This window comes from Poecilia mexicana, unplaced genomic scaffold (genome assembly GCF_051168715.1).
Source record: "Poecilia mexicana isolate PSO_F unplaced genomic scaffold, ASM5116871v1 scaffold_12, whole genome shotgun sequence".
Taxonomy (NCBI): Eukaryota; Metazoa; Chordata; class Actinopteri; order Cyprinodontiformes; family Poeciliidae; genus Poecilia; species Poecilia mexicana.
The window spans coordinates 21,259,450-21,276,234 of NW_028263381.1; the positions used below are offsets into that span (position 1 = coordinate 21,259,450).

At 37.0% G+C, this 16,785-nt stretch overlaps 1 protein-coding gene across 1 annotated transcript in view; it reads left to right on the plus strand.

Moving 5' to 3' along the window:
* The window catches only part of grin1a (glutamate receptor, ionotropic, N-methyl D-aspartate 1a), a 49,958-nt gene that overhangs the window by 29,739 nt on the left and 3,434 nt on the right, over positions 1-16,785 (plus strand). Inside the window, exon 18 of the mRNA XM_014970962.2 lies at positions 60-205. Coding sequence (XP_014826448.2) covers positions 60-205 — 146 coding nt within the window. The remainder of the gene's footprint in view (positions 1-59; positions 206-16,785) is intronic.

The following is a 16,785-nucleotide window of genomic DNA, read 5'->3' on the forward strand; positions in this document are numbered from 1 at the left end:
TGATCCGAGACCGGCTCCTCACCCGTTTCCGTTTTTCTGTGTCTCTCCCCCGACACCAGGAGTCTTCATGCTGGTGGCTGGAGGCATTGCGGCGGGGATCTTCCTCATCTTCATCGAAATCGCCTACAAACGCCACAAAGACGCCCGCAGGAAGCAGATGCAGCTGGCCTTTGCGGCCGTCAACGTCTGGAGGAAGAACCTGCAGGTAGGAACGATTCTGCTCCTCCGGTAAACCGAGAACCGTCACCGCCTTTATCTGATGTCAGGCACACGTGTCAAACTCGAGGCCCGCGGGCCAAATCCGGCCCGCCACCAAGCTTTATGTGGCCCAGAGGAAGCCTTAACAGTTTATATTTTACCAATCAAAGGAAAGCAGTTTTCAGTGGAAGAGGACTAGAGACTCCGAAAAAAAGAATTCTGTCTTTCTTCTTAGAATTTATCAGAATCAGTCTCATTTTAATATTCTGAGACCAAAAGTCAGAATTATGAGGGACAAAAAGTCAAAATTCTGAAACAAAAGTCAAAATTATCAGAATTGTCAAAATTCAGGAAAAAATCAAATCTGAGAAAAACTTAAAATTCTGAAACAAAGACAAAAATCAGGGGGAAAAAATTCTGAGGAAAAAGTGAAAATTCTGAGAAAAATGTCAGAATTATGAGACAAACTTTTAAAATTCTGAGAAAAAAACCTGAAAATTCAGAGAAAAAAAATCATGTAAGCAAAATAAATTTTTAATTCTGAATAAAGTCAGAATTATGAGAAAAAGTCAAAATTCTGAGGAAAAAGTTCAGAACTTTTTTCTCAGAATTTCGACTTTAGATTTTAGAAAATAAAACCCAGAATTATTTTTTTTCAGTGGTCGTAATCTTCTGCTGCTTTCTGCCAAACTCCATGGATGTGGAATAAAGTCCAGCATTATGTAACTCATGAGTTAAAGTCGCGGCTCTTTATTCCTGTTTAGACGTTTGTTTCTGGGTTTCATCTTCACATTCTGCCCTTTGAGGACCATCATAATCTCAATACGGCCCAAAATAAAACCCAGTTCTGGAACCGGTTCTGGACGGCGACTTTCAGGGTCCGGATTGTTTCCAGGAGTCGAACTGCAGCCGTATGTCTTGTGTGTGCCTGCAGGACAGTAAGGAAGCCTCTGGAAGTCAAGCGGTGACTGGGACTCCCTCGTTAGTACGTAGCTCTCCTACGTCACCGCTCTCAGTAGAACTTAAGTAAACATAGTGGACACCATCTAAACCCTTTGAGCTGCTTCATGGCATGGTGGAGTGTTTCTTTAAGCTTCGTAAGGTCAAAGATGGTTGTAGCAGAACTGATGCTTTGATTGTCCCAACATTGACTTTTTCTCTCTCTCACAGCGACGCAGCAGCCAGGAGCAAAACATACAAATAGAGCATAAAAACAATCGAAGCTTTGTCTGAGTCGGACTGTAGCGACCCATATTTACTGCTAGAGAGCGAACATGACATGCAGCAGCGCAGGAAAAACACGCCTGAGGCTCTGCAGAGCAGCACACTCTAAAAAACTATCTGCTTAAAGGGCCAGTTCACACAAACCTTCAGCATGTTCCTTCAGGTTACAGATTACTGGTTATTTATGTAAACTATTCACGTACAGTACTGTGCAAAAACTTCATGTTTGGTATTTAAACGCTCAGTGTTTGGGATTAATTTGAAATGTTTCATCCACTTCCTGTCTGATTACCAGGATTAAAGTCAAATGCCACAAAAAAAGCATTTAAAATGGTTAAAACAGTTGATAAACGCTACATTAAAATATATTAATCAGAGCCTTTCCGAAGACAAAAAGGAGAAAATTTTTGGCCTTTTGAAAAAGTTGCACTGTAAAACAAAGTTTGGTCACTCAACTCGACTCGGTTTAGTTTCCTTGTTGCTATGACTTTAGCTGTCAAGTTCAAAACACTTACAGGCTTCAGAAATTATATTAAAATAAAAATGATTAGTTAAGAGAAATTTGTAAAAACTTACCTCAACTTTTTAAAGTTTTTATTTAACATGCAATTAAATGTTTTTTAACTTTGAACTCATTTCTAACTTAAGCCGTTTTTTAAAATGTTCTTTTATTATAAATTATGTCAATTAAAACCGCTCGTATTCTTCTCTTTTCTCGCTCTCTGTTTTGGCTACGCTACGACAGACTCGTTGCCATAGCAACTGACAACAATGGATTCAGCACCAAAAAACACTCAAACATTTCCCACACAAAGAACAGAACATTCAGACCGCTAGTTTTGTTTTTAGGCTTCATGTTTATTTTGTGATTATTGATAAGTGATCGCTGTGGTGGATTAGCTACCGCTGCTATTGGCTAAGCTAACTCTGCTAATTTAAACTCCTGCTCTACTGACGATGTGTCAGAGTTGGTGTGTTTAGGTCAACTTTTTTTTTAGTTTTTAACAACCAAAACACAGAATTCCACAGCACATCTACATGTTAAGGTTGTCATAGTCAAGCTAGCTTAGCTGAGATACTTTCCTCCTCCTCGCTATTTCTTCTTAATGAAAACTTTTTTCTGATCTCATCTACTTGTTGTGTTGGCAATTGGTAGCAAAGCACTGCATCCTTTTTCTTGTATGTAGCAGGCATACATTTTAGCCATTTTAGCAAGTTATGTTAAGAACTTGACAGCTAAAACCAATGCTAGTCATTGTTAGCGAGCAGGATCTTGCAACATATCTATAGAGTTTGTTCAACCAAACCACTAGGTTTGTAGATGAACCACAGTTCAGTTGCACATTCACACTTCACTCCAAACTTTCTCGGCTAACGAACATGAAGTCTAAACAAAGAGCTAAAGCATGACTCAACAGTTTTGCACGGTACTGTTTCCGTCTGAATCTGCTTTTTTTACTCGGGTCGACTGATTTCAGCTCTAATCAAGCAGCACCAGGAAAAAGTCCTTTTACTCGGCCAATCAAGAACGTGATTTGCTGCTGTGCTCCGATGCAATCAGTGCAGCTGTGAGGTTTCTGAACGTCACTCAGGTTTTCTGTGGCTTGACGGCCGATCGCAGTCAGCGATCCGGGCCTGGCAGTGTGTCTGTTGTCTGTCTGTTAGTCCCTGCTGGAATGAGACAGCAGGGGCTGGAGGAAGGTACAGTATGAATGTAAGTGCCTGTTAACGGCGTCTACTGATAGACGCATCTGTTAGTCTCCTCATATGGATGTTCGAGTTTCAGAAACATGAAGCAGACTGAATGCATGCAGGGCGTTATCACTGAGAAAGGAGAACGACACATTAAACGTTGATATTTTGAGGGTCTCGTTGTCTAGCGGACAAAGATGGCCGCTGCTGCTTATTGACCGTCACTGTGGAGACGTATTTGCAGCGGCATCTTGCAGAACAACCACCGAGGGCGCCTGCAGAGTCCAACTAATTCAATTAGTTCAGCTTGAATGTTATTTCGAATCCTATCTGGGCGCACTGATTACTCCACGCTCCAGTTTTCATTTATTGAAAGTGACAACTTGCTTATGTAGGACACAAATCATGATGACGGAGAATATAAGATCAGTTTATGTGCCGTCCTCCTTCCTTAGTACGGCAAGCAGAAAAACCTGCAGTCTCATCGTTGGCTTCATTTTGACTGCTTGTATGTTTTTTTTTATATGTATATGCTTTATATGCTTATACTGCCTCAGGTTGGTGTATCACAGCATTATGGAGGACTGTGCACATTCAAAAATGAATGTAGCTTCAGAGAAAGTGCACATCTGACTAAATCTCTGCAAGATGCTGTGTGAAGATGCTGCTTTTTTGAAAAAGCTTTAAAGTTTAATGCATGACTCAGAGGCACTTAGCTGTTTTTCTATCCTAATAGTGATGTAGATCCTTATGATGTATGTTTTTTATATATTTTGTGTCTTTGTTTTAACATCATAAGAATATATTTTCCTAAGAATTTAATGGTATTCAAATTAGTTCAGTGAAGAGGCATGAATGTTAACCACTGTTATTTTTGTATTTTATGTTCACAACAGTTTGTTTTTGTTGTAACCTTTTGTCTTGAATAATGAAGTTTTTTCCTACAGAGTTTAAGTGATGAATATAAATAATAATGTAACGAGTAGGGTGGTATCAAGTGCTACGACTGAAGCTAACAGCAGGTCTGGGTATAATTCAAACCAAAAGCTACTTTAGCTAAAATCAGCTAACGGCTAATCAAAGTCAGACTCAGTTTAACAATTTAAAAGTCAAGCATATGGATATGTAAATATGTGAATTAAGGAACAAGCAGCTCAAGCTAAGAGCTAAGCTAAAAGCTATGCAAGTATTAAGCTAATAGCTACTCAAACTGAGAGTACTCCCCTAGAGCTAACAGCTACACAGGCTGAGCTGCTCCTTAAGCTAAAGCTGAAGCTAACAGGTACTTTGGTTAAGCTGCTCAGATTGAGAGTCAAGCTAAAAGATGCTTAAGCTAGCAGAAAATGACAGATAAGCTAAGACTTAAGCTGCTGTAACAGACTAAGAGTCAAGCTAACTGCTAACAGCTAATAGCTATTTCATCTAGAAACTGCTAGTTGGGCTTAGAACAAACTAACAAGTTTGTCTAAAAATGCTAATTGCTCACAGCTAATAGCTAAGTGATCTAAAACTTAAAATAGTAGGAGCACAAGCTGTAAACGAAGCTAATGAGGCTAAATAAAGCCAACAAAACTGAAACTAAAGCTGGGAATAGTGGATAGTCTTTTGATTGCACCATGTTACATTCTAAAGATTTACATCACTGTTGCCATTTCTCCTGCTGAGGCGCTTCCCGTCTTGAGCTTCAGCTTCACCTTTTGAAGCAGATCTTACTCAGAGGTGCACTCCTCTCTGAACGACTCAAACTGGCCTCACCTCGAAACGCAGCAGCCTCTGCAGCTGAGCGACGGTAACAGAGTAATGATCCGGCGGGAAACAGGCCGTTTATCTGGTGCATAAGTCCGTTCCTGGCTTGGTCTGATGGCTCCGCATGCCCAGCATGGCCGACACTGAGCGCAGCAGCGCCTCATCAGGGCTCCGCGCCGCCGGGCGGCTTCACCTGCTGCTGATGCCAAACCTGAAGAAGGGATGTGTCGTCACTCAGCTTTGATTTGTTGTTGTTTTTATCTTCTAAAGCCAAATGAACTCAGTAACATTTTATTTGAAGGGTTGTGCATAAAACCGACTCGACTCCGTCAGAAACATGGAGGAGTTTTCATAAATGTTTACAGATGAAGCGTCATTCGGTAAATAATGACACTTTTAATGCTAGTTTTAATTCATCTTTGCTCAGAAAACTGTGATCTAATTTACTGAATGATGCAAAGATGACACTTCTAATGCAAGTTTTAATGCAACTTTGCTTTAATAGTCAGAATAATGCACTTTTAATTTATTTTAAGGCATTTTTAAGTGGATATTTGGCAAATAATGACACTTTTAAAGCAAAGTTAACACTTTCAATGCAAATTTTAATGCAACTTTGTTTTGAAAGTGTCGTAATTTACCAAATAAGGCAAAGTAACAGTTTCAGTGCAATCCAGCTTTGCTGTAAAATATAATTATTTACCGAGTATTTTATAGTTGACACTTTTAATGGACTTTTAATTAAAATTTTAATCCAACTTTTCTTTATAATTATTATTTACCAGGTGTTGTAAAGTTGACACTTTTAACTGACCCTAAAAGCAACTTTTCTTGAAAAATTGTGATTTCATTGACTGAGTAATGCAAAGTCTTGTAATTCAGGTTTTAATGCAACTATATCTTAAAAATGTCTTTATTTACTGACCAACGGTTCATAAAACCGTCGGTAAACATTTATAAATACTTCTCCATATTTAAGAGGTCGTCATGTCAGCCTTGTGCTCCTCCTTCTAATAAAGCGTTTCCACTCTGCATTAATATTTACCAACATGAGGTCTCATCTTTCAACAGGAAAACAAACAGATTTTGTTCTTTTTTGCTTTCCGTACTGAGTGTGAAGCGGCGGTCTCCTGAAGCTGAAACAGCCGAGTCATGTGACCTGATGAGAGACGATGCTCTGCAGGCCCAGTGCTGGCCGCCATCGATCTGTCCTGCTCTGTTTAATGTTTAATTATCATTATTACTCTATGTTTTCCTCCTTTATGACGCCCCTCCATCCATGAAGGCATGTTGAAATTCACACCACACTGCCCAGCCCCAAACTACCCACCACATTTTCTTTACCAACATCCATCTTAGAGCGCTTCTTTTTTGTTTATTTTTATTTACTTTTAGGATAAAATCCCATCTTACAGTTGGGTATTTAAACTGCTCCATATCAGGTTTAATTTGGTTAGGAACGTGGGTTTGCTGCTGCATTAGGGACCCATTCCACCCATCATGCTGCATCACATTCCCTTGTGTGTGGGGTGAATTTCCATTATACCGCTTCACGGTATAATGACTTTAAATGGGCTTCAGTTACTGACTTTTGTCGCTATTGTTTTCCCTTCGATATGCATCCAAAACTGTAGCTTCTCACTTTTTTATACCTGCCTGGCTTTGGATGTGGATGTTTGCTTTGCTAGCAGTTTTTAAATAAATATTCGCCACATTTTTATTTTTTTTTATCAATTTTTTTTAGTTCCCTTGGCTTTTGCTTAAGGATCTTGTATAAAGTAATAATCAGGTGGATGGAAATTTATTTTATTTTTCTTTTCTCCCCCCTATGCAGCCCTCTTCCTCTGTAGAGACTCAGGATGTAAGAATTCATTAATATGAGTTTATTTATTTGGTTTTGTTTATTTCTGCACACAAACCATGCAGTCACTGTGAGAGTAGCTGTGGGGCTCAGAGGGTGAGGGAGGGAGGGAGGGAGGCGCCGAAACGGCTAACTACTGAGAAGTTATTTCTTAAATAACTTTTCCACTTTGTTTTGAAAAGTAAATGAAACCATTCGCTAAGCTCCGATCGTAACAATGTGACGGTGCATTAGGGGCATCGTGGGTAGAAAAAGAGACAGGAGTACATTCCTGCCAAAAAACTCTAAAATCTTTACATTAGACTCAGAAATTTTCTAGGAAACATTAGAAATTTTAGAGTTTCAAAAGTTTAAAATTTGCTACAAAAAAATCTGAAATTGTAGGATTAATCTCAGAAATTTTACAGAAAAAATTTGGACATTTAGGAGTTTCAAAAGTTGAAAATTTGTTAGAAAAAAAATCAGAAATTTTGAGATCATTTCAGAAATTATTTTTTAACAAAAAAAAGCATGGATATTTTCAGAGTTTTAAAAAGTTTAACGTTTTTGACTTTTCAAACTCAGAAATTTCCAAGTTTCTTTCTAGAAAATTTCTGAGATAAGTCTAAAAATTTCCGAGTTTTTTTCTACCAAATGTTTGACTTGTTAAACTCAAAACTTTTATTTTTTTCCTAGAAATTTTCTGAGATTAATCATAAAATTTCTAAGATTATTTTCTGGGAAAAATTTTGAGTTGTCAAACTCAAAAAGTTTTTTTGTTTTTTCCAGAAAATTTCTCAAGATAATCTCAAAATTTCTTGCAAATTTTTGACTTTTCTAACTGAGAAATTTCCTTGTTTTATTTCTAGAAAATTTCTGAGTTTTTTGGCAAAAGTTTACTTGTTTTTATCCACGATGGCCCCAAAATGCTGTCATTTAATATCATTTAATGTCGTATTGCACTGAATATGCAAAGTTTGCACAAACCTCTGAAGATGATCTGTTTTTGTGATGTAAAGAAATGAGACAATGTTGAGTCTGGAAATGTTCCTCAGAAATTAGGATAAATATCAATTAATGAGCTAAGATAAAATTGATTGATCTTATTGACCAACTGATAATTAATTGATGAGAGGCCATTTTCTTAAAAACTTGAATTTTCTTGTCTGAAAAGTGCCGACCATCTTTTCATGACCTGACTGGCTAAATATAAAATGCTGAATTAAAAAATAACTAATTTTAACATTATTTTGTATCAACTGTGTTAAATAATGACTTAATAAACAGGAAATTGTTGTTTTCTCACATTTTTAAACAAACGTATTTATAGAATATGAAAGCTATATACCAGTGACGCGGCGCTGCGCCCCGCGCTGACTAACTGCAACATAACACATAAATGTATTAATGTTGGGCAGCCGACTGGCTGAAAGAAAATGTTTGTTTCTGCCAAAGCAACACAAATCTATTTTCTTCTTATGCTTCTAAATTACAAATTGCTCACAACACTTGCAGTAAAGAACTTTTTTGATACTTATTGGAAAGCTTCGAATCCATATTTACAGAATCTGTAAATAATTCAGAACGCCCCGAGTTCATGTTTTTATTGTCACATTTACAAAACAGCGCCACCTTTTGTTTGGAGGAACAAAAACAATGAGTTAATATTTTAACTTCAGGTTGTAAATATTAAGATGTTGTGTTACTGCAGGGGACAGTTCAAGTTAGGGGTCCATGAGTGAGTGTTAGCTTGGAAAAGTTTAAAGGACAATGATCCGAAGAATAATAACTAGTCCAAACAAAACTGGATTCAGATCCAATTTAGATGCGAGTTAAACTAAGTTTCCCAACAGGAGCCAGCCTGACAGATTAGGAGGTTGCTACCAATTCAAGATGTATCTCATTGATACCATTAAAGGCAATCAAGTATTAGTTGCATCAGAAATATCTTGATATTTTTTTACATCACAAAAACCCAGCAGTGCAAACTTTTCACATCCATCGTACCTCAGTAGGTCATGTTTAACGTTTCCGTCAACCCATCTCAAGGCTTCGATTAGTTGGGTGTTTCCAGGCAGCAGCCATTCATTTAGATGGTTTAAGTAAATATAAATATCACAATCACTGACATCTTTTCTAGTCATCACTCATCCCAGTGCATTTCCGAGGATGTTTGAGCACATTTTGGAGGACTACTCCACCATCCTGTGCAGTAAGCCCTAGAACAGACACACACCTAATAACAAGCTTTATCCCTTTCTTTCTTTCTCCCTCCTTTCACTTCTTTTTGTTTTTTTTTACTTTTTTAAATGCTTTAGTGTTTGTCCTACAAGATCCTTTCTAAAAACCGTAGACACTAAGGTGGGGTGTCGGGTGCTGGGTGTAGAGCGACTGGGTGAGACTGAGCGGCACAGTCGTCGCCCCGGCCGTAGCGCACGAATAATGTTTCTACATATATTCATTTTAGGATAGGAAAAGTGGTAGAGCAGAGCCCGACCCCAAAAAGAAAGCCTCTTTTAGGTCCATCAGTACCACCCTGGCTTCCAGCATCAAGAGACGTAGGTCCTCCAAAGACACGGTAAGGAGACGAAGGATCAACGACCTCCACTCCACGTTTCTCTCCTCCTCCTCTGTCTCTGGTTTCACCTCCTTCTCTCCTCCTCTGTCCTCTCTGCATACATCCCCCCACATCCGAACGAGTCCCATGTCCAGCCCACTCATTTCCACGCGACTCTGCGCAGCCTCTGCCAAGTGTCTGTCCCTTTTGCCATCGATCAGCCATCACCATGTAGGGTTTACCGCTCCGTTAGCGTCAACCAGCGAAGGATCCTAGGTCAGGGCGGCCGAGGTTAGCAGCTGGGAGGAGAAAACAGAGACGCTTTATTTTGAAGGGCTGTGTGTAAGAGACTGACGTAAGACTGTTGTAAACATGAAGGAGACTTCAGGGGGTTTGACTGCTGTCATCAATGTCAGACAGTAAAAAATGACACTTTTAATGAAAAGTTGACTTGGTTTAAAATGTCTTTGTTACGACGACTCGACATTAACAAAGACAAAATTTATTTATGACAATTTGACATAAAGTCAAGTTGAATAAATAGGCAAAGTTCATAAGTGCTTTGTAGACACTTTGCTGAAATATCGTAGGAATAATTAGATGAAAATTAAGCCACAAAGCTATAGAGCTTTTTAAAGTTTGATAATCAATACTTGTTATAACACAGTTATAACAACTTGACATTAACCAAGACGAAGAATGTCTTTTGATAGCTTGATATCCAAAACAATAAATGTTTTTGTTGTCAACATTAACTGAGACATCATAATCTGTAATAAATATGTAATGTAATATTCACACATAAAGTTACAAAACCTTTTAGTTTGATAATCAGTACTTGTTATAACATATTTATAACAGATTATAATTTCTTGCTTAATGTCTGGTTGTCATAAAGACATTGTTGTCTTTATTATGATAAATGGACATTAACCAAGACATCATAATCTGTAATAAATATGTTATAAAAACCATGAACTTTCCATATTAATTCAAAAAAGACTATCAATAAATGACAGTAATGTAATAACATATAAAGCTCCATAACTTTTTAAATTTGATAGTCAACACTTGTTATAACATATTTATGATAGATTATATCTTAGTTAATGTTTGGTTGTCAACAATAAATGTCTTTGTTATGACAACTTAATATTAACTAAGACATAATGTGTAATAAATATGTTATAACACTTATGAACTTTGCAAATTAATTCAAAAAGGGTAACAACAAATGACAGAGCAATGTAATATTAACCATAAAGCTACATAACATTATAAAGTTTGAGAATCAATACATGTCATCATTTACCGAATGACACTTAACGACAACAGTCAAACGCTCATGAAGACTCGTTCATGTTTACGACAGTCTTCCATCTGTTTTATGCACACCCCTTCAAAATAAAGCGTCTCCTTAAAGCCTCCCGATAATCCGGGGTCTCTAGGGGTTTTTGGGGTCTTCAAGAGGACGAGGGCGACAAAAGCCAGCAAGCCGTGTTTTGTGTTGAGCTGCTGTTCCCTCCTAACCTGGTCTCGGTGTGGGTTATGGCAGTGGTTTTCCTGGTGGTGGCGCTGCAGTGTGTGATCCTGTCTGTTCATATGATTGTGTGGAGTCATTTTGACTGCTTGATCCTGTGTGTTTCCTCAGTTCCTTTGCAACCAACCCTGCACTTTCCTCAGTTTGGGTTTTGATTATGTTTTGTCGAGCATGCGCTGGTGTTCTGTAACTTTGGTTTCTTGTTGTTTTTGTTGTTTTTTTTCTTTCCAAACTCATGATCAAGGCAGTAGTGATGGCCAGGCCTAAGAAGAAACCCAGCGTGTTGACTGACTTAACAACATGTCTATTTTCAGGATTACACTCATGGATTTTTATTGATAATCTTTTGATTTCTCATGTTTTCTTTGTCACAGTTCTTTATTTTCCTTGTGGTCTGAACTGTGCATGCCTCTTTCAGGTTGTATTTTCAGGTGAAGACGACCGTCTTCTTTTCTGTTTGAATTATTCTTCTTTTGTAATCATGCAACAAATTTTGAGAACTGTCAGACTCTCATTCTATCACAGGACAAGCATAATTATTTTTCTGCATATTTTCAACGACTGCAGGTGTGTTTGAAATGTGAATGTCACTCAGTCACTATATTTTGTTCACAAAGTAGCATAGCTAGCAGGGCTACTTACACTTAACGTTTAGCAGCCTTAGCATAGCATCTTTTTCTCAGTAGGAACAAATGTTGTAGCTAGCGCTCCAGAATTAGCTAACAGGAGGACAACTTTACATTTCCAGATGATTGTTGTGCTTCTGCATTAGATTAATTGCTCAGACATTAGCGTAACATTAGCGTAAACATGCTAACATGACCTTTAGCTTGCTAAAGTTAGTTTTGGTTAACTCAGGTCACATTACTTTACGTTTTTCCCCCAATTAATCTGATACTCAATGCCTCTACGGTACGATTATGATAAAAAGAAGGATTGTTGAGCTTTAATGTCTATTATTACTTAAGGTTCAACATGCTAGCATTAGCATTAACATGCTAACATTACACTTCTTAACAAATGCCATGTATAGCCTATCTACAACACATTTTCTGTGCCATAAACACATTTTTAATCCGTTATATCGCCTTTATGCCCAGATCTTCTGACACATTGGGTAAATTCTGGTCATGGATTTTTATAAATAAATAAATGGTCTCTTACAGAGCAAATATGTTTAAAAATGTGGGAAAATCAATGTGTCTATTTTCAAAGATTGGGTGTATAACCAGTGAATTAAGCTGAACTGAGGTAAATTGTTTTGTAATTTTAATTGCAGAGTACATTTGATGTGTATTTAAAAGGTAGTTTGTCTGTTTTAGGTTGAAAATGCAGTCAGAGAGGGAACAGCAGGATTATCTTGCATAAATTATTACAGATCATTAAAATACATATCTATGCTACTCATTGTCCTAAAACTTCAGATTTCACTGATCTAAACTCAGTGGTGCTGCTGATTGTTTTCTCGTTGGTTGTAGGTCAGAAAGAGGAACAGATTTTCCTCCTTTTTTGGGTTTTTGTTCATGAGTAAAAATAAAACAGCTGTTCTGTTGTTGGTTGTTTTAAATTTAGATTATTCCACCAGACTGACCCAGACTCCCCACATGTTGGTCAAACATCCCACTGATTGCCAGAATAATTACTTTTACTCGCGCCAGCTGAAGCCACATGTTAAGCTTTATCTGATTACAGATGCAGCGCAACAAGTGGGAATGTACCGACATGTGGGAGCTTCAAAATGTTTGTCCACAACATTCATCCAGTACATTAACAGTACAACTGTAAAGCACTGTACACTAGATTAAATAGTGACTGATAACCTTTGATTGATTTTTAACCAATCATTTAAGACTTACTGTCTTTTAAATGATTGGTTAAAATGACTACTTTACACTTTGCATGACATTAATGCTAGCATGCTAATGTTCTGTTGACATAAGGGAACTTTAAATATAACATCCTGCACCATGATATAAACTCTAGTGCCCTATAGTAGGTATAAAATACAGTTGAACTTTAATGGTACAACACCAACATCAATGCTAATGTTATATTTTGTACATTTATTGCATTATATTCCAAAAGGTGATATATTAATTTTATTTTTAACTAATCCTAATAAACTCTTCACAGGATACTTACTGTTCCATGTGACATTTTTTGTTGCAATGTTTTGGAGATAAAAGAAATTACACTTTAATTGTTGTGTTAGCATGCTAGCATTAGCATTATCACACTTGCACACTAGATTAACTTAGCACAATTTTACACTTGGTAACATCTGTACAGTGTATTTAAAATGTAAAATATTTATAGTACTATAGTAAAATGATAATTGAATATTAACATTAGCATGCTAACATTGCTGTTAATGTGCTAACATGGGTTGAGCCAGTTCCACTTACCCTTCTTAATAATGGATCCAGAACCTAAAAACACATTTACTGTAAAATAAAACACATTTCTAGTCAACTACATGGTAAAAAGACAACTAAACTTTAGCATTAGCCTGCTAGCACTAGCATTGATGATATTATTTCATTAAACATAAATGCTTTACACTTAATTGTAAATTCAGGGCTCAGTTTCTGTAGAAACTGAGCCCTGAATTTATTATTACTGTGGCAAGTAATAATAAAGCAGTTGCTTGGCATTATCATGCTAATATTAGCATTTTAATGCTAATTTGGCTCCCTGTTTGCTCAGACGGCTCTTCGTTAATCTGCACTTTAACTCATGAATTAAACCTTCTCTCTATTCGCAAATATATTGTTCAACATAACAAATATTTAGTGAATTATATAGTAGATAATAATAAAAACAGCTTGTTTTTGCTAACATTAGCATTGACATGCTAACATTATGTCCTGTTTGATTGACTGATTTGCTTTATGATCTATTAGGACCAATAAAATGAACACTGGTTTTACCCGTAGATTGTTTTATGGCCTGTATAGCTGCTGAAAAGCTACAGTAATAATAATAATAACAATAATAATAATCATTTTAACGCGGTGTACAAGATGGACGACTCACCTTGTGGTGCACTATATAGTGAATGAGTGGCCAATTCACCCAAAGCGTTTGCTTGACGCAGTGAGAGTTTCTGGTTTTCTGCATTTCTGTTACAGTTGAGCTGAAAATCGGTTTTCTGTGAGTTTGAGGAATTGAATGGAAAAAGTTTGAAGTGATGAAACGTTGACCCCGAGGTCACCTGACGCTGCTTCACCTCAACATTTATACTTATCTGAACATCTGCGGAGAAAAAGACAATAACCTGGAAACGTTCGACTCTTAACTTTGTACTTTGGGGTATTTATGAAGGCACATGTATCGTATATCAGCTACATTCTTAAAAATGGCTAAAGTAGATTTAGTCTATTTTTAAGATCTGTTTTTCTGCTGCCAAAGTTTCCTTCTACTTGTTTTGTTAATTTGGGTTGTTTAAGGTTTGAAAGTTGGCTCTGGAGCCCTAATTGGGGGGAAAATGAGAAAATTAATGAAGATACGGATAAATTTAAACCTAAAGACCAACCATCTCCAGTCTTTGACCATTATTTTAATTTTATATCAATGTTCTTCTTTTTGATATTAATGGATATCAATGGACTTGAGTGTCAGTGTCCCTCACCCACATGCCACACCGCTCCTCTCTTCCTCTGCAAGCATGCCGACTCCTTTACCTGTCCTAGCTGTAGTTACCGTAGCAACAGTGTGTAGACTGTCCTCTGGAGTAAGCAGCTTTTTAAGCCTTACCTGTGCTTGTGATGTCAGTAAAATGTCTTACTTTGACTGGTCCACTTGACGTCGTTAAAAACGCCCTCAAGGGAGTGAAAGGTATACGGAGAGCAAACGGGGCCGTAAGCTGTTTGACGATGAGGAACATCCAGAACTGATTCCTGGTGGTTAGAAAATGATCAGAACTGTGCAAAAGTCTTCAGTCAGCTCTGTAGATGTTATTGTAGCCGTTTAAAGTCGGCTTGGTCAGTCGGATTTCAGGTTTTCTTTGGCCTTTGGTTGCTTTTTCATGAAAACGTTTTCATTTTTGTTTAAGTTACATCCTCTGATGTACAAATGTTTAGGTTCTTTTTCACTAAAAGCCAGTAAAGATAAGGAGGAAATTCTAAAAAATACAAACATACACTGCAAAAACACTAAATGTTACCAAGTATTTTTGGTTTAGTTTTTAGTGCAAATATTATAGTAAACTTGAAATTAGACAAAACTAGTTTACAGGTAACTTTAAGCCAATAAATCCTTAATATTGATAAAAAATGATGTTTCTGTGTTTAAGCATTTTAATTTGAGCAGGACTTGTTTCATTTGGTTCAATATTTATAATATTAATTATTTCTGGTGGTTCAAATATCTTTTTTTAATAAAGTTATTAAATGTGGGAATTTTTCTTCTTTGTTAAATTATTGTTTTGCTTTTGGATGACACTGCAAAAACAAAATCTTACCAAGTAATTTTGTGTTGTTTCTAGTGCAAATATATTAAGCTTGAATTAAGACGAAACTAACTTACAAGCAACATTTTTGGTACAATGCAGGAGCTTGTTTTAAGTCAATTATTCCTTAATATTAATGGAAAGTTCTAGTTTCACTGGCAGATTATTTTTATTCGTAAGAAAACAGTTTTCCTACATTATAAGTGGAAAAAATCTGCTAATGGAATTAATTATAAGTGGAAAAAATCTGCTAATGGAATTAATATTTTTAATATTTTTAATTTATATTAGGAATTATTGGTATATATTTTGCTGAAAAGCTACTGAAACTATTTCATTGAATCAGAACCATAATTCTTAGCGTTTCAATTGAAAAAGTTGCCAAATTCAGAAAAAAAAAAAATCCTGAAAACGTTCGATCAGCCATAGAAAGTCTCTGTTTGCACAGCGCTGCCCACCACCTGGTCTGGATGTTGCTCTTCCTGTTAGCATGTTAGCATCATAAGCTCAGGCGCTCCAGAGTTTTGGCTCTGTTAGCTGCAGGTAAGCTAAGCAACGTAAGCAGCTTGAATAGGAAACTACCGATGAGACGGGCACACCTTCCCTCACTCACTTCTCCAGTTTAACAAAAACACGTTTCCTGAACAACGAATGAGACGATTGGGATTAGAGTTGACTTTATGTTTGGCGGACATGTTTTTCGATACTTTTTTTTGTTCTAAAACTAGACAAAATTCAGCAGAAAACAGTTTCGTTACCCACTTGACGACGGGATCTTGTTTCCCCTCTCAGCTCTTTGTGATGCCGCAAAATAAGAGCGGCGAAGGAAGGACGAGACGCAGAGTCTGACGCAACGGCACGTTGAAATCTGACGATAATTAAACTGCTCCCCCTAAACCCGAGTGAAGTTTAGCCGCCAACAACTTCTTCAAATCCAACAAAACTGGCATCAAACGTTTGTGCTGCAAAGATTAGTTTGTGCTGCAAAGATTAGCTTGTGCTGCTATCGTTTTGGAGATATTAATAAATATTTCCAAAGGTCATGGAAGGTCAACCAGCCCACCCACTTTCTTCAAATCTAATAAAACTGGTGTCAATCAACTTGACAAGCTCAACTATTTTTGTGCTGCAAAATGTTTTGTTTGTGCTACTTTTTTTGAGACAATATAAATAAAAATTTAAAGACCAACCACCGTCACATTATCCAAATCTAACATTTGGTTTGATTTTTGCAGCACAAACGAAGCCGAGTTGATTGTTGGCTTCATTTGTGCTGCAAATTTTTTTGTTTGTGCCGCAGTTGTTTTCAAGATATTAATAAATATTTCCAAAGGTCATGAAAGGTCAACCAGCCCACTCACCTTCTTCAAATCAAACAAAATTGATGACAATCAACTCGGCCAGGTTTGTGCTGCAACATTTTTTTGTTTGTGCTGCTTTTTCTTTGAAGATATTGATGAATTTTTAGGTCTGCCAGCGCTACATTACCCAAATGTAACAAAATAGGTGTCAATTCATTTCATTTGCTGCTTTTGCTC